The sequence below is a fragment of the Corythoichthys intestinalis genome, chromosome 3 (genome assembly GCF_030265065.1).
Source record: "Corythoichthys intestinalis isolate RoL2023-P3 chromosome 3, ASM3026506v1, whole genome shotgun sequence".
In the NCBI taxonomy this organism is placed as follows: domain Eukaryota; kingdom Metazoa; phylum Chordata; class Actinopteri; order Syngnathiformes; family Syngnathidae; genus Corythoichthys; species Corythoichthys intestinalis.
This window is the reverse complement of record NC_080397.1, coordinates 11,373,537-11,399,528: the sequence shown is the minus strand read 5'-3', so window position 1 is coordinate 11,399,528 and position 25,992 is coordinate 11,373,537. Positions and strand designations below refer to the sequence as shown.

The 25,992-nt window shown below is 39.3% G+C and overlaps 1 protein-coding gene across 2 annotated transcripts in view; it reads right to left on the bottom strand.

The window, feature by feature from the left end:
- The window catches only part of LOC130913372 (long-chain-fatty-acid--CoA ligase ACSBG2-like), a 40,065-nt gene continuing 14,073 nt past the window's right edge, over positions 1-25,992 (bottom strand). For both annotated transcript variants that reach the window (XM_057831950.1, XM_057831948.1), the window contains exons 5-14: positions 19,423-19,511; positions 15,314-15,515; positions 15,086-15,235; positions 9,471-9,638; positions 9,211-9,392; positions 8,051-8,284; positions 5,567-5,781; positions 5,368-5,507; positions 5,063-5,306; positions 1-1,879 (exon numbers count right to left, since the gene is read on the bottom strand). In XM_057831950.1, coding sequence (XP_057687933.1) covers positions 1,803-1,879; positions 5,063-5,306; positions 5,368-5,507; positions 5,567-5,781; positions 8,051-8,284; positions 9,211-9,392; positions 9,471-9,638; positions 15,086-15,235; positions 15,314-15,515; positions 19,423-19,511 — 1,701 coding nt within the window. In that variant the 3' untranslated portion in view covers positions 1-1,802. The remainder of the gene's footprint in view (positions 1,880-5,062; positions 5,307-5,367; positions 5,508-5,566; positions 5,782-8,050; positions 8,285-9,210; positions 9,393-9,470; positions 9,639-15,085; positions 15,236-15,313; positions 15,516-19,422; positions 19,512-25,992) is intronic.

The window sequence follows — 25,992 nt, the reverse complement described above, 5'->3', positions numbered from 1 at the left end:
TTGTGTTATAGAACCTTGTAATATTTATTGCACCTCACCGGCAACAGATTTATCCAGATTTATCCACCAGCAACAGATTTATCCTACACTTGAAGAGCAACAACAAAAAACAATAAATAAAATAATAAAAAGTAAACAATATAATAAAATAACAATCAGCAGTAAACAATATAAAGCGAGTTTAATCAATTAAATCCAACTCTCACAACCTGAGACAAAGTGCCAGCATGTCCTTTGTGGTATATCTTTGCTACGAAAAAGCACAAAACAAAACACGTGCGCTATTCTCGAACCTGAACGCACCCCAAGTCTTGGCTTGGTAGTTTCTTCAATTTATTCAGAGTAAGTAACGCACCGCTTTTGACCGTCAGTAACGGTAACGGCGTTGTAACGGCGGAAAAAATAATTAGTTAGATTAGCCCGTTACTGAAAAAATAACGCCGTTATGTAATATATGTTATGTATATATGTAATACGTATATGTATGTTAATTTTGGGGCATTTGACGTCATTTCCTCTCGATTTTCCATCACTTCCTTTTCCTTTTGGGGCACTTCCTGTTGAGTTTGGGTTACTGAAAAGGAAGTGACTCAAGGATGTCCCCAATGATGTAAAATCTGAAGGAAGTAACCTTTGTTCCAACTGCAGGCATATCTGATTGGAATGGGATTCTTCTTCAAATCTGATTTTTAGGGCTGACTGTTCACACTATTTTTAGCATTTGACCAAATCAGATCTAGGCCTTTTCAGACTGTGCCAGATTATTAACACACCTGACATGTTACTGTGGCTTCAAAGGCGTCATCCAGCATAGAGTGACGTCACGGACAGTCAAATCCCATCTGAGCTGTTCAGACTGAGAAACATTTTGTCCATATTTGATATGAAAATAGCACCCGTAGGTGGTTTCAAGTAGACTCGCAAAAATCTGAAATCGAAATCTGATTCTTAGCCCATCCAGATTCAAACTGGATGGGCTAAGATTCAGATTTCGACTGCCTGTCTGAACAATGCTAAATGCCCTAAAATGAACAGGAAGTGAGCTGTTAATGCCCACAAAAGACTGGCTGTGAATGCTCTGGTTTCAGTCCCATTGACGGCGCTACACATCCAATACGGTCAAAATGAATTGTAATTTGTATGCCTAGTGAGCTTACGTATGCACTATTTTATTGGAAGATTTTGGTAGTAAGCTCTTCGTTCCTTTATTAAATAATAACATCTTTTAAAATTATGAATTGATTCTTATCGGGAGCATATGATAACCTTTTGAGCTACAAAGTATTGTGATATATCACCTTTTCACACCACTACTTACGAGTATATCCTTAATTTCTGTTTTTTTTTTTAAAATAATATTTCAATATTATCTAAAATGTACTGTAAAACTAAACACCGGTCATCGATAATAATAATATAATAATTCCCTCAGTAAAATGTCAACCATATTACAACAAAAACAGACAACTATTAAAACAGTATCACATTTCTATTTATTATTCTATGGAATTACAGATAGTTAGTACTGTAAATATTTTCAATTGCAGTAAAAATTAAAAAAATAACACCATCTTCTTCAGTGATTTCTTGAGTATAACCTACATTGTTTGACCCCATAAATCACGCCGTAAAATGATGACGTAACAAAAAAAAGGTTCGGGTTAGTAATGTTATACCGGAGAAACAATGAGGTAATCACGTGATGTACGGTGGCAAACTTTGGCTGTGATTGGGGAGCTTTTATTTACAAAAGTGCATGAAAATATAAATAGAACGGATTTTAGCGCTCGATTTCTTTGCTTCTACTCGGCGTACATCTCGTCGATTTTGTCCTGGTACATCTGGACCACGATTGGCCTCCTGAGCTTCATGGTAGGGCCTGCAAGGACAACAAGAACTACATTCCAGACCCACATTCACAGGCATCACTCAACACACAATAAAACAGTCGTGGAATGTTGTCATGAGACCTAGATGACCCGAGATGGCAACCTGATGTATTTAAAGTATGCAAAATACTGTATATTCCTGTGGGTCAAACGGTTTTGGCTGTGCGGCGTGCCAATGATACACCTTTAGAATAAAAAAAAAAAAAAAATGTTCAATAAAAGCATGATGAAGAGAAGAGTGATGACATTTTGCGGCAACTAGGGTGATGCTTTGAATTTGGCCGCTTAAGCGGGCGGAGGTTTGCTCTCTCAGAGCGCTGCTTTTAGTTTAATGATGTATTTATTTAATGTTTTTTTTTTCTCTCCTGATTGATTCTCCATAGCCATTGACGGCGCTAGACGTCTAGCGCTGTAAATGTTGCTGAAAGGTGGTTATTCACTGCATACACAGTGGTATGAAAAAGTATCTAAACCTTTTGGAATTTCTCACATTTCTGCATAAAATCAAATGTGATCTGATCTTTGTCAAAATCACACAGATGTAAAAACAGTGTCTGCTTGAACTAAAACCACCCAAACATTTAGAGGTTTTCATATTTTAATGAGGATAGCTTGCAAACAATGACAGAAGGGGGAAAATAGTTATGTAACGAGGTGTGCCTAGCCTTCGAAGTGTGTGTCAAGTAATGAAGGGACTTTTCCGCGAAGCGCGTACAAAGGCTCGCTTTATTCAGGGGAAGTTCCGAAAATGATGACATCCGAAGCCTCGCTGCCCAGCTGTACCACGTGATTGCTTCAGGGAGTGCTTTAGATTTTGTTCGCGGTTTGACAGCTCGCTACAGTTGCATTCAAAATGTGGATGTTTGAAGGAGAGTTGCGATCAGGTGAGAGTTTGGATAGTTTGGAGTTGGTTTGGAGAGTAAAAGATTGAGGAGAGAGGGCTAAAGTAAAATGGTAAATGGACAGTACTTATATTGTGCATTTATCTGCATGGTTACCATCAGGGGTGAAAGTGGCTAGAATTTCTTGCCGGAACAAAAACAGCAATAACCCCAACCTCCATTTCCTAATTTTTATTTTCCCTCATTTCCTCACATACTAAATGCCAAATTTTAATTTTACCTACTTAAGAAGATAGGATGTATATTAAAATTAAAGTTAATGTAAGCATTTACTTTTGCTTTGTTTTTTTTTAATAATAAAGCTAAATGGAACATACATTCAGAAAAATAAGTACAAATGACAAAATATTATGCAGAGTCAAATGGAATACATTTTGAAGATCGCAACCGTTGACTTTTTTAAATCATAAGGAAATGAATAAGTAGCCTAACATAAATGAACAAATATAAGTGCAAAGTGCACATTGACAGCTAAGATGTGCTGAACCTCCCCATTAGAGCAAATAAAACTAAATATAATGAATAAGCCTCCTCAACTCTTTCCTTGCTCTTCAAGATTTGATCCATGTTCTGTTGAATTGCGCTTTTTTTGTCACATCAATTCAACACTTTTTTTTTTTTTTTTTTGCTGTTGCAGAAAACATGCACATTTGAACCAATCAGAGCTAACTATCTCTGCTGATCACATGTCAGTATATCAGCCAATTGGGCAGATAAATGAGTCCAGGCATTTTGCTTTGCTGCATGTATTTGCACATTGACGTGACTCATCATCGTCAGACTCGGATAACTGCAGCAGCTGGGGAAACCTCCATGCCGTCCGTGGAATAAAATAAATAATAAATATCGGTGGAAACGGATTACGCCAACAAGCACTTTATTATGCTTGTTGTTATTATGCTTGTTGTTAACACTTGTTTATGTAAATCTGATGTTGGTAGATTGTTTTCTTGTTGGGAGATGAAATGCATGTGTGGCAGCTCAGATTTTTTTGTTTTACATAGCGTTTTGCAGTTGCCGTCATATTTTTTTAAAATCAAAGCACCGTGTACTGGAACAGCATTCCAGCCCTGAATCTTATACCGGAACTGCGTTCCTGACCGTTCTGGCCCACTTTCACCCCTGGTTACCATGCCCAAAGCACTTTACATTAGCAACCATTTATCCTTTCACGCACACATTCACACACCAATGGGGCTGCTGCCAACCCATTGGAGACAAATCAGGGTGCAGTGCCTTGCCCAAGGGCACTTTGACAGTGGGCAGTCGTAGCCGGAAATCGAACCACTAACCCTTCAGTCCAAGGACAACCCCAGCTACCAGCTGCACCACGGCTGCCAGCAAGAAAGAGGACTACCTCAAAAGAGCGTTCTGAAGACCTGCGATCAAGGATTGAGTATTTGTATAAAGCTGGGAAAGCATACAAAACCATCTTTAAAAGTCTGGATATTCATCAATCAACAGTCAGAGAAGTTGTCTACAAATGGAGAGAGTTTGGCACTTTTGCTTCTCTCCCAAGGAGTGGTCATCCACCAAAGATGACGCAAAGAGTTCAGCACAGAATACTCAGAGAAGTAAAAAATGTATCCTAGAGTGTCTGCTAAAGACTAACAGAAATTACTGGCACAGTCCAATATCTCTGTGCACACATCAAATATATGTAAAACTATGGCCAAGAATGGTGTTCATGGGAGGGCTCAGCGTAAGAAGCCACTGTTTCAAAAAAAAAAAATTGTTGCTTGTTTAATGTTCGCAAAAAGACACGTGGACACTCCACAGAAGTTTTGGCAAAATATTTTGAGGACTGATGAAACCAAAGTTGAATTGTTTGGGACACAATGTCATGTGTGGAGGAAAAATGGAACAGCTCACCAACATCAACACCTCATCCCCAACGTGAAGCATGGTGGAGGGAGCATCATGATTTGGGGCTGTCTTGCTACCTCAGGGCCTGGACAACTTGCAATCATTAATGGAAGAATGAATTCAAAAGTTTATCAGGATGTTTTGCAGGAAAACCTGAATCTGACTGAACTACAGCAGTTTTGAAGAGAAGAATGTGATGGTTCACGGACTAATCCCCCCCCCCCCCTTCTGTCATTGTTTGCATGCTATACTCTTTAAAATAATGAAAACCTATAAATGTTTGGGTGGTTTTAGTTAAAGCAGTCACGTTTTTTTCATGTGTGTGATTTTGACAAAGATCAGGAGACATTTGATGGTACCAGTTAGAACAAATTGGACCTCAATGAGGACCCATTGACAACTCACCAAGCTCTCCTCCCCCGATGGAGAAGTCTCTTTCCAAGATGACAAACTTCTGCACCTTCTGCGCTCTGGACACAGCCACGCCATTGTAACGTTCCAGGGCTTCCTGGATGGCCTTGTAGACAGCGGGCTCCTTGTTCCCGACGATTTCTGACACTCGGGTGGCGCTCACGCCCAACTCCCGGCAGAAGGCCACGGCCTCGGGGCTCAGCTTGTCCGTGGGTTTGCCGTCTTCGTCCGGCACGCACTGTCCGACAAACGGCAGGCGTTAAAATTCGAGCGGGCGAAGAAGCTCACGGAGGTCTTACTTTGAGCGTCACGAGCATGGAGAGGAACTTTTTCCTGTCGCCGATCAGCATGGCGTTGCTGAGGATGGGCGCCTCCGACTTGACGGTGTTTTCAATGTGCACCGGCGCCACGTTCTCGCCACCGGCGGTGATCAGAAGCTCTGCGCGGGAACGGTCGTCAGCTAATAAGATTCTTTTTCCTGGGCAGCGGCAGGCTCACCTTTTATCCTTCCGGTGATGAAGAGGAAGTCCCGCTGCAGCTTGCCGATGTCTCCGGAGTGCAGCCAGCCATCTTCGTCCAGGGCTTCTCGGGTCTTGTCGTCCAGATTGAGGTAGCCCATGAAGATGTTACGGCCCCAGAAGCAGATCTCGCCGTTTCCGTCCGCATCCTGGTTGTCCAGCTTTACTTTGCAGCCTTCCATCACCTTCCCGCAGCTGCCGATGAGCGCAACAATTCAATTTGGTCATATGTGTTGAGGTAGTACATACAAAATACATGGCAAGTCAGTCTGGCTTTTCTGTGGATTTCCACTTCGGTTCAGTTTGAACCGACAAATCACAGCACGCGAGGTGGGAATTTCTGATGCATCATGAAGGGGAGCGACAGAAAATCACTGCTGGGAGTTTCGTGTTCTCAGCTTTTTCCGTACGGGACTCGATTGGCGCTTTTATCAGCGTTGCGCTATTCCAGATTGGTGGAACAGTTATATATATGTATATTTTTTACACTGAGGAAAATAAGTATTTGAACACCTGAGAAAATCAATGTCAATATTTGGTACAATAGCCTTTATTTATAATTTCAGAGGTCAAACCTTTCCTGTAACTTTTCACCAGGTTTGCACAGACTGCCGCTGGGATTTTGCACCACTGCTCCACACAGATCTTCTCCAGATCAATCAGGTTTCTTGACTGTTACTGAGAAACTCAGAGTTTGAGCTTCCTCCAAAGATGTTCTATTAGGTTTAAGTTCTGGAGACTGGCTAGGCCCCTCCAGAACCTTAATATGCTTTTTATGCGGCAACTCCTTGTTTATTCTGGCTGTCTGCTTCGGGCTATTATCATGTTGGAAGACGCTGTCACGACCCATTTTCAATGCTTTAACTGAGGGAGGGAAGGAGGTTATTCTTCAAAATCTCAGAATACATAGCCCTGGTCATCCTCTCCTGAATACAGTGCAGTCGTCCAGTCCCATGTACAGAAAAACACCCCCAAAGCATGATGCTACCACCCCCATGCTTCACAGTAGGGATGGTGTTCCTGGGATGGTACTCATCATTCTTCCTCCTCCAAAAACTATGAGTAGAATTAAGACGAAAAAGATCCATTTTGATCTCATATGACGACATGACCTTCTCCCATGACTCCTTTGGATCATCCAAATGGTCATTGGCAAACTTAAAACAGGCCTGGACATGTGTCGGTTTAAGCAGGGGAACCTATCAGACCCAGTCCCAGTCAAATATTTTTTCACACGAGTCCAAGTCACCTAATTTTCAGGATCAGCCAATACCCAGTTCCGATCTGATGCGATGCCCCAGAAATGTGTTAAGGAGGAAAAGAAACCACGTATAATCCAAATCTCTCTATTTTTCCCCAATTTGAACCATTCTATCCCAACATTCTAGCCATATAAAAATGTTATTCGTATAGCAGTGGTTTCAAAAAAGCGAGAGAAAAAAATCCCAAATCCCCTTTTTTGCAAATCAGTTGTGCAGCACAAAATGGGTATACAAACAAATTCCATTTAAATATTTTGTTTTACATAAACTTGAATGTTAATTTGATGCCGCCCCTCCCAGTCCAAGTGGATTTGACATGCATTGCCAACAATGGCAGCCAATGAGTTAATACTGAGACAGTGGTACCTCTACATACAAAGTTAATTCGTTCAAGGATCTTGTTTGTAAGTTGAATACTTTTGAAAATGTAACGAATCGGGTTCTAATAATGCGGATGTGTTTTGCATGGTGTACCTGAATGCACCGCATGGCTGATTTGACATAGTAAGAAAGGACTTTTTACTTTTCACTTTTCATGTTCTGCTGCGGCGAACAAGTTCTGAAATAAATGATAAAAACCTGACAAAGCTGGCAATTTTTTGGCAATGTTACCACAATTGTCACCTTAACTTATAAGGACTGGCGAACGGAGGTTGGAGGAGGACCGTCGAGATCATAGACATTCTACGGCTGTATTGTCGAGCCAGTTCACGGATGCACACACCGCGCTGATATTATCATTTCCATCTTCCTTTCAATGGTAAACGTCACCTTTTTCCTCTTTTTCACCACCTGCACTAACATTCTTGGAACCCATGTTGATTTCTCCCACAAGAAAATCCGTCGTGCGTCCGTCATGCAGGAAAACAAAACTGCGGCGCTGTCATTTATCGTCGTATTTCGAGCATGTCATCGGCTGTAGAAACAAATGGCCAGTCAAATTTTACGTCGGATGTCGAAAAGATCGTGTGTCGAAGCGTATGTTGAGGTACCACTGTATTCCTGTTATACTAACTACCTCAGCACAAACTTTGTCATTCGTAGACGTCCAGTCCATTTAAAGTGACTTCGAATGGATTGGACGTTTATCATCTTCTATCATGATCAAATTTTTGTGCTGTCAACAACAATAGACGTCCGACAAATTGGAAATGGGACAATGGCAATCGCACCAAATTGGACATCTGCATGACGTGTCAAACCTGGAGATGAGGTAGTCCTGGTTGGTGGAGATGGTGTGCGGTCCAGAGCTCTCGCTCATGCCATAGAGCTCCATGAGGGGCATATTGAGACTCATGAAGTATTCCAGGGTCTCCTTGGAGATCGGCGCCGAGCCCGTGAACAGTATTCGACAGCGGTCCAGGCCCAGCGCCGCTCGCACTTTCTTGAACACCAGCTGGTTAGCCAGCGTGAAGCCCCACGGCACGCGATTCTCCCTGAGACCAAGGACAAAAATGTCATTCTTTTCACCATTTATCGCAACATTCTGAGAAAATGCAACATAACTAAGAGAAAATTAGGAGAAATCTCAAATACTGTACGTCTGCACCTGTGTGAATTTTACATTTTTTCCCAAGTTTTAAAGTGTCATGTATGATTTTTAGTCAAAACATTTTTTCTTAGAAAATGTAAAGTTTAGGATTTTTCTTAGAAAATGTAAAGTTTAGGATTTAATGATGTGGGGTTTTTTAATCATTCCATTGTGGATTTGTATGAGTTTTTTTTTTTTTTTTTAATTACATTCACAATGGAAAAGGGTCTCAAACCCGGCCAATAGTGGCCCAAGGGCCAATTGCCCTAACCCTAAACGACAATATTTTGCAGCCACCATTTGACATCCAATTGTAATGTTGCCCACATGTAGTTTGCGATGGGCAAAAAAAAAAAACAATTATAATTTCAATTCAAGATCTAAAAAAAAAATATTTGTACAAAGCCATGATTAATAAACACATCTATATAAATAATTCAAAATGTAATTAATTTTCAAAAATTACATTAAAAAATATTGATACGATAATAAATATTAATGCAATAAATGGTGAAATGTATTTTGCTCTGGAATTTTACTCATTTATTTTGGCGGGTTTTGTTTTATAAATTTAATGTGACTTCACATACACCAACTCTGACTGCTACTGATGGCAAAAAAAACTCAATTCAAATGGGAGGTGCTGAAAGCGATCATTTGATCTAAAATTATTTTTTCCCCGTGGTTTCAATATCAATCAATATCAACTCTGTGACCTGGGCTTTCATAATTATAATTCAAATAATCATTTTTTTCCCCTGATTTAATTTTCTTAAGTATTTTTACTTTTGCAGTGACATAAAAGTTGGCTACTGGAGTACGAGCACTGACTTGTGCATGGCGCTGTAGTTGTACATGAGCCCGGTGGCCTTGGCCCAGTCGGCAACGCTCTTCTTGAAGGGTCCGGCCTTGGCTCCGGCTTCCTGCATTTTTTCCTGCATCTTTTCCCAAACGCGAGGGACGCCCAGGAAGGAGGTGGGCCTTACTTCCTTCAAGGTGGGCCCCAAGGAGCCCTTTTACACGGACGACCGTTCAATGGTTACATTTGCGAGGAAGGTGGCCCGGGAAAGGCGCGTGCGGCAGGGGCTCACCTTGAGGGCATCAGGTTGGGCGAAATAAGTGGCGGCGGCGAACCTCATAGTGATATACATGTCATTAAGCTGAGCCGCCACATGGCTGAGCGGCAGGTAGCTGATAACCGATTCCTCGCCATAGCGCAGGCCCACGGCCTCTCCGGCCCGCTGGACCGTCCAGGTCACCTGTGAGAATTTACCATTTAAAAGAGCAATACATGAGATTGCTAGGCAAAATACACACAACATCCCCTTACCCTTTGCACAACGTTGAACCAAGCTCCGTTATTATAACAATGTTGCATTTCAATCAGAAACATGAAAATGACATTTCTGAAGAAATTCTGCGGGTAGCTTTGCTGTGCTGTGCTGGTCAGTATACTTGTAACGCACTTAAGTGCACGTACCTGTCAGTGTTGTTTTCGGCAACGATGATGATATCGAAAATATTTTGTCAACAAACTTTTTTTTCATGACGATGAAGAGACGATAACGAGCTAACGTTTTTGGGGAGACTAAAACATAGCGAGCAAAAATGAAATGAAAATGCGCAATAGTTTCCGTCACATTCACAATGTGTGACATTTTATGTGTAGTTAGCCTGCGTCGTAGGAGTGTCTTGTTGTGTCACTCCTGTGACGTACTGCCCCACCCCCCCACCCCAGCAGACTCCTCTTTACTCTTCAGGAACACACGGTAAGATTTGTTTTCTTATCTTGTACAATCTTATCTTATACAATATTGCTTTAGCCTTTAAAGGTCTGTGCTGAGTGATCATTAAACACCAAAAGTAACTCTTAGATTTAGCATAGCATTCACTTTAGCATTAGACTACAGCTAACCAGAGGTGGGTACTCACGTGTTACATGTACTCCGTTACATTTACTTGAGTAACTTTTATAGAAAAATGTACTTCTAAGAGTAGTTTTACTAAGTCATACTTTTTACTTTTACTTGAGTAGATTGTGAAGAAAAAACGCTACTCTTACACTGCTACTTTGGGCTACACAAGAGTCGTTACATTTTTCCTCTGTATTCAACAGATTATAGATTTTTTTTTTTTTTTGTCAGCGATGCCAAGAGTAGCGCTACTAATTTTACTAATGAGATGTCACAACAATAATCACATGACTCCATTACACCAATCAGACATAAGCTTGCTGTTCTATGATCACGCCAGCCCGTTCAATCACGTGGCGTCTTTAAAGCGCCATAAAAAAATGTAGTTGACATAGAGCGCTGCGCCCAACATGACTCAAAAGCTCAGATTTTAACCTCCCTCCAAGGTTTTATTTGGCAGCAATTGACCACGGAAACTACAGTATTCACTATTCAAACTAGGAACTATTTTCCCAACTAGAGGGCACTCATGCTCTTTGGACGAATAATGCTTCATGTCTATCTTTTTTTTTGTTCTCTCGCTGGAATTCAGTTATTTTTTTCATATTTCTTTGGCTTAATGGTATTATGTAATGAGTCACTGTACAGTATCATCATAACAACAGTTTCTGTTGATAAGTTTGTGCTGAGAGAGAAAAAATACCATTGTTTAAAAAAAACAACAAAACCACTTACTCACAATGTTACTAATTACTTGAGTATTATTTTCACTGGATACATTTTTACTTGTACTTGAGTAAATTTTTGGATGACTACTTTTACTTGAGTAATATTATTTTTAAGTAACGCTACTCTTGAGTAAAATTTAGGGCTACTCTACCCAGTCCTCTCGAACTCTCGGACAACCTTTTTTACATAAAGTTTGTGGCGTCTAGGTGGGTATAATTCATTTAAAACAATGTTCTGTTTTCCTGCTGAGTGTGTATTATCACCGACTTGGCGTTGTCCTTGTGGACGCTACAATATGCGCTCGTCCGTCAATGTTCATTCAAAATAGTTGGAAACCTTTATTAATTAATTTTTGGAGTAAAAATTTTTCATTTTGCTGACACAAACATTTTGATTAACCGTTGACTAAAACTGGACGGAATTAGTCTTGAATTTACGTCAACAAAAACTAGACGAACACAAAGACATTTTGAGATGACTAAAATATGACTAAGACTAATAAGTATTATCGTCCAAAGGACTAAGTCAAAAATTAAAATGGCTGTCAAAAACAACACTGGTGCCTGTAGTACAGGCGCACGTACTTGTATTACGGGCGTGCGTACTTGTAGTATAAGCACGCATACTTGTGGTACAAGTACACGCAACTACACGTGCTTGTAGAACATGTACAGTGCCTTGCAAAAGTATTCGGCCCCCTTGAACCTTGCAACCTTTCGCCACATTCAGGCTTCAAACATAAAGATATAAAATTTGTATTTTTTGTCAAGAATCAACAACAAGTGGGACACAATCGTGAAGTGGAACAAAATTTATTGGATAATTTAAACTTTTTTAACAAATAAACTGAAAAGTGGGGCGTGCAATATTATTCGGCCCCCTTGCGTTAATACTTTGTAGCGCCACCTTTTGCTCCAATTACAGCTGCAAGTCGCTTGGGGTATGTTTCTATCAGTTTTGCACATCGAGAGACTGACATTCTTGCCCATTCTTCCTTGCAAAACAGCTCGAGCTCAGTGAGGCTGGATGGAGAGTGTTTGTGAACAGCAGTCTTCAGCTCTTTCCACAGATTCTCGATTGGATTCAGGTCTGGACTTTGACCTGGCCATTCTAACACCTGGATACGTTTATTTTTGAACCATTCCATTGTAGATTTGGCTTTATGTTTTGGATCATTGTCCTGTTGGAAGATAAATCTCCGTCCCAGTCTCAGGTCTTGTGCAGATACCAACAGGTTTTCTTCCAGAATGTTCCTGTATTTGGCTGCATCTATCTTCCCGTCAATTTTAACCATCTTCCCTGTCCCTGCTGAAGAAAAGCAGGCCCAAACCATGATGCTGCCATCACCATGTTTGACAGTGGGGATGGTGTGTTCAGGGTGATGAGCTGTGTTGCTTTTACGCCAAACATACCGATTTGCATTGTGGCCAAAAAGTTCAATTTTGGTTTCATCTGACCAGAGCACCTTCTTCCACATGTTTGGTGTGTCTCCCAGGTGGCTTGTGGCAAACTTTAAACGAGACTTTTTATGGATATCTTTGAGAAATGGCTTTCTTCTTGCCACTTCCATAAAGGCCAGATTTGTGCAGTGTACGACGATTGTTGTCCTATGGACAGACTCTCCCACCTCAGCTGTAGATCTCTGCAGTTCATCCAGAGTGATCATGGGCCTCTTGGCTGCATCTCTGATCAGTTTTCTCCTTGTTTGAGAAGAAAGTTTGGAAGGACGGCCGGGTCTTGGTAGATTTGCAGTGGTCTGATGCTCCTTCCATTTCAATATGATGGCTTGCACAGTGCTCCTTGAGATGTTTAAAGCTTGGGAAATCTTTTTGTATCCAAATCCGGCTTTAAACTTCTCCACAACAGTGTCTCGGACCTGCCTGGTGTGTTCCTTGGTTTTCATAATGCTCTCTGCACTTTAAACAGAACCCTGAGACTATCACAGAGCAGGTGCATTTATACGGAAACTTGATTAGACACAAGTGGATTCTATTTATCATCATCGGTCATTTAGGACAACATTGGATCATTCAGAGATCCTCACTGAACTTCTGGAGTGAGTTTGCTGCACTGAAAGTAAAGGGGCCGAATAATATTGCACGCCCCACTTTTCAGTTTTTTATTTGTTAAAAAAGTTTAAATTATCCAAAAAATGTTGTTCCACTTCACGATTGTGTCCCACTTATTGTTGATTCTTGACAAAAAAATTAAATTTCATATCTTTATGTTTGAAGCCTGAAATGTGGCGAAAGGTTGCAAAATTCAAGGGGGCCGAATACTTTTGCAAGGCACTGTATACAGAAGTACACGCATTTGTAGTACAGTTACACGCAAGTACACGTACTTGTATACAAACACACGCAAGTGCACTTATTTGTGGTTTAAAGACACACAAAAACACGTAGTTGAATAACAACTACATGCATGTCTACAAACTTGTCGTATAAGTAACGATAGTTGAGTAAAATCACACGTTCTAATTGTATAAGTAAATGTACTTCAGCTTTTTTTTAATTTTATTTTATTTTTTAAATATAACTCATTGGCTCCCATTGACAGCTATAGACATCCAATCCATTTAGAATGTGAGGCATGGCAGTCATTCACTGCCACCCACCCAATTCAAAGGGATGGATGTCTACAACTGATAAACTAATGTGAATTGACAGCCACATGATTGGATGTCCATCATCGTCAATGGCAACCAATGAGTTAAATTTGAAAATATGATGAGGGAAGATAAGTGTTAATATTGCATGAACTTGTACATTAATTAGCAAAAAAACAACAACTAATATTTATTAATATTCAATTCAATTTTCCTTTATGGGGAATTCCTCAAAACCCCATTTGTTAAAGCATTAAATAAAATAAAAATAATATATATACAGTGGAGCAAGTAAGTATTTAGTCAACCACTAATTGTGCAAGTTCTCCCGCTTGAAAATATTAGAGAAGCCTGTAATTGTCAACATGGGTAAACCTCAACCATGAGAGACAGAATGTGAAAAAAAAAAAAACAGAAAATCACATAGTTTGATTTTTAAAGAATTAATTTGCAAATCACGGTGGAAAATAAGTATTTGGTCAATACCAAACGTTCATCTCAATACTTTGTTATGTACCCTTTGTTGGCAATAACTGAGGCCAAACGTTTTCTGTAACTTTTCACAAGCTTTTCGCACACTGTTGCTGGTATTTTGGCCCATTCCTCCATGCAGATCTCCTCTAGAGCAGTGATGTATTGGGGCTGTCGTTGGGCAACACGGACTTTCAACTGCCTCAACAGATTTTCTATGGGGTTGAGATCTGGAGACTGGCTAGGCCACTTTAGGACCTTGAAGTGCTTCTTACGAAGACACTTCTTTGTTGCCCTGGCTGTGTGTTTGGGATCATTGTCATGCTGAAAGACCCAGCCACGGGGTGAGATCTTGCATGGAGCCCCAGATCGAGGGAGATTATCAGCAGTCTTGTATGTCTTCCATTATCTAATAATTGCCCCCACAGTTGATTTCTTTACACCAAGCGTTTTACCTATTACAGATTCAGTCTTCCCAGCCTGGTGCAGGTCTACAATTTTGTCTGTGGTGTCATTTGACAGCTCTTTGGTTTTGGCCATAGTGGAGTTTGGAGTGTGGCTGACTGAGGGTTGTGGATAGGTGTCTTTCATACCGATGAGTTAAAACAGGTGCCATTCATACTGGTAACAAAGTGGAGCCTCGTTAGAAGAAGTTAGACCTCTTTGACAGCCAGAAATCTTGCTTGTTTGTAGGTGACCAAATACTTATTTTCCACTCGAATTTGGAAATAAATTCTTTAAAAAATCAAACAATGTGATTTTTTTTTTTTTCCCACTTTCTGTTCGTCATGGTTGAGGTTTACCCATGTTGACAATTACAGGCCTTTCTAAAATTTTCAAATGGGAGAACTTGCACAATTAGTGGTTGACTAAATACTTATTTGCCCCACTGTATATATATTTATTGAAATTTCATCTATGTAAATCTCTCCCGTGACTGTCAATGGCAATGATTTCCAAGTTCATTCTAATATGACTGACTCACATTGTCGTGGCTGAGCATGACGCCCTTGGGTGGTCCGGTGGCGCCCGACGTGAAGATGAGCGTGCAGCAGTGGTTGGCGCGCAGGCGGTCAATGGAGTCGTCCAGCTGCTGTTCGGGCACATCCTCGCCAAGCCTCATGAACTCTGACCACTACCAAGAAAATCCGCTAATTGTGACACAAGTTGCAAGTGTAGGTGAAAGTTTTTTTGTTTTAAGGTGGGGACGTACAGAGTAGAGGAAGGGCAGCCTCTGCTTGAGTTCTCCTTTATACTGGACAATGGCTTTGAGATGCGGCAGCTGGTCTTTGACCTGTAGGATTTTGTCCAGCTGCTGCTGGTTCTCCACCACTATGATGTTAGCCTGCGAATTGGCGGCAACTTCGCAGCAGGCAGGTGCTGAGTTGGTGGTGTAAATGCCCGTCGCCAGACCCCTGCAACACACGTATCGCTGCACTGACTACAGCTACGAAAGGGTGGACGGCAGCGCTCAATTTTCAAATTCGGATATCATTTGCTTTTTATGTCATGAAGCGGTGAGTAAATTTGGGGGTCATGAGGTTAAAGGTCGCAGAGGTCAGAAAAGACATTTTCCTGTAACGGATTAGCCTATTTAACTCAAATTTGCAGGGTAGGTGATATGATCAGAGAAATGGGTCAAAGGTCAAAGAGGTCAGAAAAATGGCAATGCTTAGAATTTGAAGTCGAATTACTCCTCAAGTTTATTTTATTATTTATTAATTTACTTATAAAATAATTTATTATCTCACTTTTTATTTTTAAATTACATTTTTTTAAATTATTTTACTTGATTCAATCCATTTTTTAACTGTAAAATGGCATACATACTGTAAGTACATAAAATGAGGAATAAAAATTTGGGAAATACAAAATACAACTAAAAATTGGAATATTCTAAATAAGAAAAGTAAAGGGGAAAATGATTAGAAAAAAAATATTGAAAATTAATTAAAAATAAACAGTTTAATTATAATAAATACTGTGATTGGCTGACAACCAGTTCAAGGTATACCCCGCTTTCTGCCCATTGTAAACTGGGATAAGTTCAGCACCCCTGTGACCCAGGTGAGGATAAGAGATCCAGAAAATGAATGACAAGCATAAATAAAATATTTTTTAGAAAGTAGTTTTCTTAAAAATGAAATTACTCCTGTTTAATTTAATTTAGAAATTATTCTTTCATAAATAATCTCAATTGATCTTTATCTTTTCTTATTATTTGAGTATTTTTATTTTTTTCTATTTATAATGTTTTAGCTGTATTTTTTGTCATTTTCTATATTTTGTACTTAATTTAGAAACTATTCTTTAATAAATTAACATAACATAACAGTGGTATGAAAAAGTATCTGAACCTTTTGGGATTTCTTACATTTCAACATAAAATCACCATCAAATGTGAGCTGATCTTTGTCAAAATCACACAGATGAAAAAAACTGTCTGTGGTAACTAAAACCACCCAAACATTTATAGGTTTTCATATTTTAATGAGGATAGCATGCAAACAATGACAGAAGGGGGGGGGGGGGATAAGTAAGTGAACCCTCTACCTAAAGAAACTTAAAGAGCAATTGAAACCAATTTTTACTGAACAATTTAAGTCAGTTGTGTGACCAATCACCGATGAGTTACTCAAAGCTGCCCTGCCCACTACAAAATACACACCTGGTAAGAAATGTCTTGTTGAGAAGAATTGTCTGATGTGCATCATAGTTCGGTCAAAAGAGCTTTCTGAAGACCTGCGATCAAGGATTGTTGATTTGTATAAAGTTAGGAAAGGATCTCTAAAGGTCTGGATGTTCACCAAAGATTAAACCTAGAGTTCAGCGCAGAATACTCAAAGAGGTAAAAAAAGAACCCTAGAGTGTCTGCTAAAGACTTACAGAAATCATTGGCACAGTCCAATACCTCTGTGCACACATCAACTATATGTAAAACTATGGCCAAGAATGGTGTTCATGGTGTTTAGCAGTAACACACAAAGTCATGTGTGGAGGAAAAATGGAACAGCTCACCAACATCAACACCTCCTCCCCACCGTCATGATTTGGGGCTGTTTTGATGCCTCAGGGCCTGGACAACTTACAATCATTAATGGAAGAATGAAATCAAAACTTTATCCAGATGTTTTGCAGGAAAACCTGAGGCTGTCTGTCAGACAGTTGAAGCTAAAAAGAGGATGGATGCTGCAGCAAGGCAAGACCCAAAAAACACAGAAGTGAATCAACTTCAGAATGGTTTCAGAAGGATAAAATACACGTTCTGGAGTGGCCAAGTCAAAGTCCAGACATGAACCCAATTGAGAAACTGTGGCATGACCTAAAGACAACGATTCATGCCAGACATCCCAGGAATCTGACTCAACTACAGCAGTTTTGCAAAGAAGAATGGGCCAAGATTAGTCCTGATTGAGGTGCCAGACTGATCTGCAGCTACAGCAGTACTTCTCAAATAGTGGGGCGCGCCCCCCTGGGGGGGCGCAGAGCGATGCCAGGGGGGGCGCATGTGTCCTCGGGGAACATGCTTTTTTCTTTTTTTGCCGGACTGGAATAAAGTGTACTTGCACATCCACTCAGTGGGTGGCAGTGGCGCTCTCATTTTCAGAGTGCGTGCAGTATTTTTGAACTAAGGAAGAGCACTCAGCACACAGAAAACAGACATGAAGAGCAGTGCGCCGCCGCCGTTTTCGAAAGCCGTTTTCCGACCGGACTCACTCACACAGCGACCCACTGTCTTGTCCGGTTCTCACGTCGCCGCCCGAGAAGTGCCATTTTCGGCTTGGGATCGTCACGACGACCGCCCTCACCTACGGTTCTACCTCGGCCGCCGAGAATGCGCTTTTTTCGGGCCGTTTGCCTTTTAGCTTTGACTTTTAATACAGTGGGGTGATGAGGAAAGACTACTGTTTACTGTGTCTGAAAATAATTATAGCGGACTGCCAGAAGCCAAATCAATTAAGACGCCACTTAAAGACATTCGACCCCAATCTCATTGATAAGCCGCTTGATTGTTTTTCAGCGAGAACGTGCCGAATATTGCCAACAATAGTCCTGCTTTGTCAGTGTTATATCAGTAAACCAGTGAGCATTGTTAGCATGCTCATTGCATAATGACTCCACACCATTGCAAAGGAGGTAATACTCAGTGTGAGCAGCAAAAATAAAAACTGTCCTTCTGTCCAAGGACACTCTTTTTTTCCTTTATTCATTTTTGTTTTTTCGGTCAAATTTTTTGGCATATTGTCCTCATGAGTAAATGTTTCTAATCAATTTGAATTTGTTATTATTTACGGATTTTATTACATTTTATTTTTCTGTATCAAATGGTCAAAAATACCTTGAGTGTATTTTTACAGTTTGAATGTGACTTTTTTGTTTTTTAATTCAGGCAAATTGATGCACGTCAAGTCTTCTCTGTTACAAACAAAACAATGTTAATAAAGTTATACTTTATTATAAGTTGATCTGTTACTTTTTTTCTTTATTAGAAAAAAAGGACACAATGTTAGGCAGATGCGTATTTATAATAGTAATTTTATAGACGAATAATACTATTTACAGTGGCGGCGGAGAGTTTGGGGGGGCGCGAAACATTTACGTCTTGCTTGGGGGGGGCGTGACAGAAAATAATTGAGAAGCACTGAGCTACAGGAAGTGTCCGGTTGTAGTTATTGGTGGCAAAGGGTAGGCCACAAAATATTAAATGTGATGGGTCATTTACTCACATGTCCCCCTTTTGTCATTGTTTCATACTATCCTCATTAGAATTTGAAAACCTATAAATGTTTGGATGGTTTTAGTTAAAGCAAACACTGTATTTTCATCTGTGTGATTTTGACAAAGATCAAATCACATTTGATGGTGATTTTATGCAGAAATGTGAGGAATTCCAGAAGGTTCAGATACTTTTTTACACCACTGTATCTTAATCAATTTTTTTCTATTCATTTGTATATATTATTATTTTTTATCTTGTCAGGTTTTTTTTTATATTAATATTTTTAGCTGATTTTTTTTCAAATTAATTTTCTATACATTATTTAGAATTTTGTATGAATACTATTTTGATGCCCTTCTGTATTCCTCCCATGCTTTTATTTACAGTTGTTTATCAAAATTCAGGCATCAAAGGGGTTAAAGACACATTCCCCAAAAACTTATTTAGTACTACTTTAAGCACATAAACTACCTTGAAAAATGAGAATCATGTCATCTCCGTCTGTCATCTTAACGATACACATCAGCCGTCTCCAGGTATGCAGCAGATATGACAGATAACCATCAAGTCGGGCGAAAAAGACGCCGAGTCATTGTTCTTACCCGGCGAAGATGCAGCCCAGATCAGCGATGAACCACTCGGGGGAATTAAAGCCCAAGATGCCCACCCCGTGGTAGCGCTCCAGGCCCAGCTACGCACAGAAAAATCCATTTTTAATGATCGCACTTTGACCTACATTCCGAGACAACGTGAGATCCGTAACACAAGATGGGAGATTTCACACGCCCAAAGTACAGTATTAGTTTCTCCCCAGAGACCTTTGGCGCGGGTGATCCATGTTGGCTTGGGGCCAATAGGCTGCCATTGACGACGATAGACATCCAATTCATATATTCAATTCTAAGATATTCTATAAAAAATAAATAGAAAAAAAGTGATTTTCTTTCATCTGCTGTTAATTGGAATTAGGTTATCACGAGTAGACATCCAATCCATTTAAAGTGGGAGGGTGGCAGCGAATGAACATTCGTTCATTCGCTACCATCCCTCCCACTTCAAACGGATTGGACGTCTAGGGTCCTCAGTGGCAGCCAATGTCAGGCAATTTGGGGGCATTTCACGTCATTTCCTGTTGATTTCCAGTCACTTTCTTGACCTTTTGGGGGACTTACGGAGCGCTTCCTGTTGATTTTGGGGCATTTACAGGTCTTTTTCTGTTGATTTTGGGTTATTGAAAAGGAAGAATGTCGCCGGATGAATAGAAAGTGTCTCAAAGTCAACGGGAAATAATCTGTAAATGGCCAAAAACGAACAGGAAGTGACCTGTAAATGCCCATAAAAGACTGGTTGTGAAAGCTCTGGTCTCAGTGCCATTGACAGCGCTAGAGGTCCAATCGAGTCAAAATGAACTGGATGTCTGGTGTCGTCAATGGCAGCCAGTGAGCTAACGTAGACAATGTTCTAATGGAAGATTTTCCAAGCAACCTGTTGGTTCCTTTTTTATTATTTTTTTAAAACGCTGACACCTTTTTAAAACAATATGTTGATACTTGGTGGGAGCATATCGATAACCTTTTGGGCAAGAAAGTATTGTGATATATAATCTCGCGATGTATTGTCAAACCCTAGCATCAGAGTGAAAATGGCTAGAATTTCTTGCCGGAACTCCCTGTTATAAAGTTTGGCATGGAGCCCTTTAAAAAAAATTATTTATTTATTTATTTATTTTTTGGGGGGGGTGGGTGGCTTAAACCTCCTAAAACCACTGAAATGCAAAAACTGCTTTTGGCACAGTTATAAATATAACACACAATAAAATACAACAAGTTTCACACACAGTGGTTAGCATATTCCCCTCACCTTTCTGAGATCAAGGGTTCAATCCCAGGCTCCGGCCTTCCTGTGTGGAGTTTGCATGTTCTCCCCGTGCCTGTGAGGGATTTCTCCGGGTACTCCGGTTTCCCTCCACATCCCAAAAACATGCATGGTAGGCTGATCGAACACTCTACAGTAAATTTTCCATATAGGTATGACTGTGTGCGCAAATTGTTGTTCGTCACTTTGTGCCCTGCAATAGACTGGCAACCGATTCAGAGTGTACCCCGCATACTGCCTACAGTCAGCTGGGATTGGTTCAAGCGCCCCTGCGACCCTCGTGAGGATAAGCGGCTCGGAAAATGAATGAATGAAAGGTTTCACAAATGCATTAGGCTACAGCTTTACGTTGGAACAAGGCATACATGAGAACCTGATTTCCATTCAAAATTGTATTTTTTCACTGATTTACAAATTCCATCTAAAACTATCTTAATTTTAGTTTCCCTCATTTCCTCTAAAAGCAAAACCTCAATTTTAACTATTCATCCTACATCATAGGATGTACTTTAAAATTGAAGACAATGTAAACATTGACTTTTATTTTTTAATACTAAAGATATGAGTGACACATATTAACAGAAAATCAGCACAAATGACTTGCATTATGCATAGTGAAATAGAATATGGCGGAAAACACTCAGGTGACTTGAAGTTCCGCTCCGAGACCCCCAATTTGGCCAACTTTCACAATTGTCCGATATCCATGTGTGATACATCATTGGAAAGCTTAAAATCTCAATTTTCTGGGGGAAGAAAATTTTTGAACAGGAGGGCATTTAAAAAAATGTTAAAAGTTTTTTAAACAGCAAAACCCTATCTAGAGGTGAGAGCACGCGAGAGCAGAATTACAGACGCCATGACTTTAACGAGATATTATCGCGTACTTACCTTGTTTCAATCCAAAAACTCCATGTAGCATGTACCACTGAGTGTCGGGTAAGACACAGCTGTGAATGGCCACAGCTGGATTTTTTTATTTTATTTTATGGGTGAAACATGGTAATATAACAAGGGTCGCGATGCAGAAATCGCAGACATTAAGGAGTAGTTGAGATTTTCTTTTTCATATATTTATCCTTTTAAACGTTTTTCTTTTTTCAATTTTTCTTTGTTTGAGTCGATTATTTGTCATCTTACATATCGGAGAAAATGCGACAGTAACAAAAAAAAAAAATCCAATTAAGCGATCGTTATGAGGTAGATATCCGTGACTTTTTTACAGACACCATTTTTTTAAATTGTGATGTAATTTGTTTAAAATATGCGAGTGAATAATTTTCTAAAGTCGTTTAAAAAAAAAAAAAAAAAAAAAAAAAAACGAAATGTGAGACATCAATTAATGATTCTAAGCTAAAAACGACAGACATTTTGAATAATAAATATAATTACCTTTGTTTTATGGCTGGGTTGAAACAAAAGCGGTTGCGCGATGTCTGTAAACAGGGTTTTTTCAGGGTAAAACGGACATATTAAAAATAGTTCAGGGGCTTATTTCCCATGAATCTGCTATGGCAGCATATAGACATATTGTTCTATCAAAAACAATGGTTGATTTGGCTTAAAATACAGCAGTTTCTTTTAAAGAGGAGTGCAAGAGCAGAAACTGCTTTTCAGTCTTGTCCTTTTTTTCCGCCATATATTTTGAAGACAAAGCAAACATTGACTTTTTTTTTTTTTTTTTTTTTTTAATATAAGGAAATAAATAAGTAGCCTTACATTAATGAACAAAAATAAGTCGAAAGTGCTCATTAACATGGAAGATGTTCTGAACCTCCCCATTAAAATAAACCTCATCAACTCTCCTTTCCTTTGTCTTAAAGATCTGATCAGTTTTAATTCCACCAGCTTGTTTTTTCCCTCTATTTTTTTGCCCCCCCCCCCCCCCAAAAAAACAAAACAAAAACGTGCATTTGAACCAATCAGAGCTAACTATTTATTCTGATCACATGTCAGAACGTCAGCCAGTTGAATGGACAGCAGAGTCCAAGTATTTTTGTTTTTTGCCAGGGCGACGCGATAAATGCATAATAAATATCAGTGGAAACGGATTACACTACACAAGCTCTTTATGAGGCTTGTTGTTAACACTTGTGTATGTAAATCTGACGTTAGTAGATTGTTCTTATTGGAGATGTGTGTGTGGCAGCATGGCGGGGTTTTTTAAAACATGGGGTTTTGGCAGTTGCCGTCATATTTTCGGGATCAAAGCACCGTATGCCAGAACGGTGTTCCGGCCTCAAATCTCATGCCAGAACTAAGTTGAGGCCCATTCCGGCCCACTTTCACCCCTGCCTAGCATTGAGTGATTAGGTTTCACTGCAGTTAACAGCGATAGGCGTCCAATCCAATTCGCCAACAAGACTATTTTTTTGAACAATGGTTTAGTAATAACATTGTTTGGGTTGATCAATTGTTCAATAAAGATGGAATTCTTTTATCCTATCAAGAATTTCTAACAAAGTATGCCATTCCAATTTCTCAAAGGGATTATACCAATGTTTTTGGTGCTATACCTTCTGGGGTATGTATGTTATTTAAATCCCAGTCGAAACTTGATGTTAGGAAATTGTCCTTGTTATCTCCAACATGCGCTCATGTAGGTAAAGACTGTCCCTCAAAATTCAGGCCAAGAACAAAATAAGGACACTTTTTCAAAAAGACATTACTTCTTTACCTCCTTTTGGTCTAGATACTGTATGTGGAGGACATTCCATGGATGAAAATCTGGATTTTGCCAAACCGGTATTAAATCACATACAAAACTAAAGTAGGTCCTTTTAAAATAATACACAGATTTTATCCAACTAGATATTTTATTGCGAAAAAGTTCAATAAGAACATTGAACATCCCTTCTGTTCTGCAGCCCACGAGTCTGTTTTACATGTATTTTGGCACTGACATTAGTCAGATCTTTTTGGTTTAACTTTTCTAGGTTTGTGAGAGGTTACATTGATAAGGGATTTCTTTAATCTTGGAAGAAGGCATTGTTTGGCTTATCTGAACACAACCTGCTGATGCTGTATATCTAATTGATTTAATGATTATTATGGCCAAATGTCATATTCACAGGAATAATTTTATTGGAGGGATGTTTTTCTGGATTCTGAAATGAGTTCAAATTTTATATTTTGACGATCAACAGTCCTACAAAGTTGTCCCATCATCTTGGAAAATGGCTGCGTCGACCCTGATCTTCAAATCGGTTGACAGTTTAAATATAGCCAACTATCAGCCAATGAGTATCCTCCCGTGATGTCTAAAGTCGCTGAGAGATGGGTAGCAAAAATTATAAATGAACATCCAAATAAAGAAAGTTCTCTTATGCATCCAATGCAATTAGGTTTCCGTGAAAATCATTCCAGATTTTGCACACTGTCTTTTTTTAGAAAAGATCAAACGCATGTTGGACACCAAACCTTGAGTTGGTGCATTTCTTGATCTGAAAAAAGCTTTTGACACCGTAACTCATGAAATTCTTCTGTCTAAATTAACCCATTTTCATTTTTCATTGGATGCAATTCAGTGGATAAAATCTTATTTAGATTTCAGGAGACAGAGTGTCTCCATTAAGAGTGTAAAATCAACATTTCTAGATGTCCCTGTTGGTCTGCCTCAGGGGTCAACACTTGGCCCAATGATATTTTCTTTGTATATTAATGACTTGCCAAATTCATGTGTAAACGTTGAATTTCAAATGTACGCTGATGATGCTGTCATCTTCACTAGTGTAAAAAAAATACTCAAGACGCAGCTTCTGCTCTCACATTAGCTATGGTTCCTATAAATGATTGGCTCTACAAATCTTGTCTTCTACTGAACACAACTACTACACTTTTGTGATACACTGTAAAACTGTATGATGTTTACAAAGAAACCTCTGGACATCAAACATTCAGGTGTTTTGTTGGGAGGACAGGAACTACAAATTGTCTCCGAATTCAGTACCTTGGAGTGACACTTGATTCCACACTGTCTTTTAAAAGCCATATTAAAAGAATTTCTTAAGTGAAATTCAACCTGAACAATTTTAAACAAATGAGATCTTTCATAACACTTGAGGCTGCTAGAATGTTTCTACACTCAATGATTTTATCACACATTTAATATTGCATTACATGTTGGCAACAGGCAGGTGTAAATACATGAAGGACCAGGGCCTCCTCTAGAGGGGACTGTGAGGTCCCAATCAGAAAAACAGCCTTCAGTCACAATTCTCTCTCTATAATGGCCAGTAAAATCTGGAACAGTTTACCACTCGCCATCAGGGAGTGTCCTACAATACGAACCTTCGAAACTCAGCTCAATCAATGGTTGAAAGTAAACCAGTCCTGCAACCACTGACTTTTAAGTTCTTAGTTATCTATTGTGCCGTGCTGTTTTACTGTAACATTTTGTTCTTTTTTGTCTTTTTGTTTCTTTGTGTTACCTGCCTAGGGACCGGATGTAAATTAGCATTTTTGGATGTGTCTAATAGATGTTCATCAATGTGCACTATCCCTATTAAATAAATAAAATGTTGCTAAGTAAGGCAGAAGGGATTTAACATCTTGTATATGCAGCAATTGCTCTTTACTTGGATAATAAATTGTTGAAAGAAATGGACAAGTTGGTCTTTACTTTTCTATGGAAAAACAAGACACATTACTTGAAGAAAGCTGTTGTAATGAATACTTACGAAAATGGTGGGTTGAAATTTTTTTTAAAGATTTTTACTCATTGAATAATTCTCTTAAAATAACAATGAAACACCTTTTCATAAATCCCACTTCTATTTGGGATTTCATTCCTCAGCATATTCTGTCAAGTATGGGGGTCATTTTTTGTAGTTTGCGATTATAACATTGACAAGGTCCCTATGATTTTTTTCCCCATCATTTATGACATGGTCTCTCATTTATAAACATAATTATTCTCCTTCTAAATATTACAGTGGTATGAAAAACTATCTGAACCTTTTGGAATTTCTCACATTTCTTTATATAATCACAATCAAATGTAATCTGATCTTTGTCAAAATCACACAGATGAAAATACAGTGTCTGCTTTCACAAAACCACCCAAACATTCATAAGTTTTCATATTTTAATGAGGATAACATCCAAACAATGACAGAAGGGGGAAAATAAGTAAGTGAACCCTCTGCCTAAGGAGACTTAAAGAGCAGTTGAAACCAATTTTTACCAAACATTTTAAGTCAGGTGTATGACCAATCTCTGATAAGTGGTTTAAAGCTGCCCTGCCCACTATAAAACACACACCTGGTAAGAAATATCTTTTTGAGAAGCATAGACTG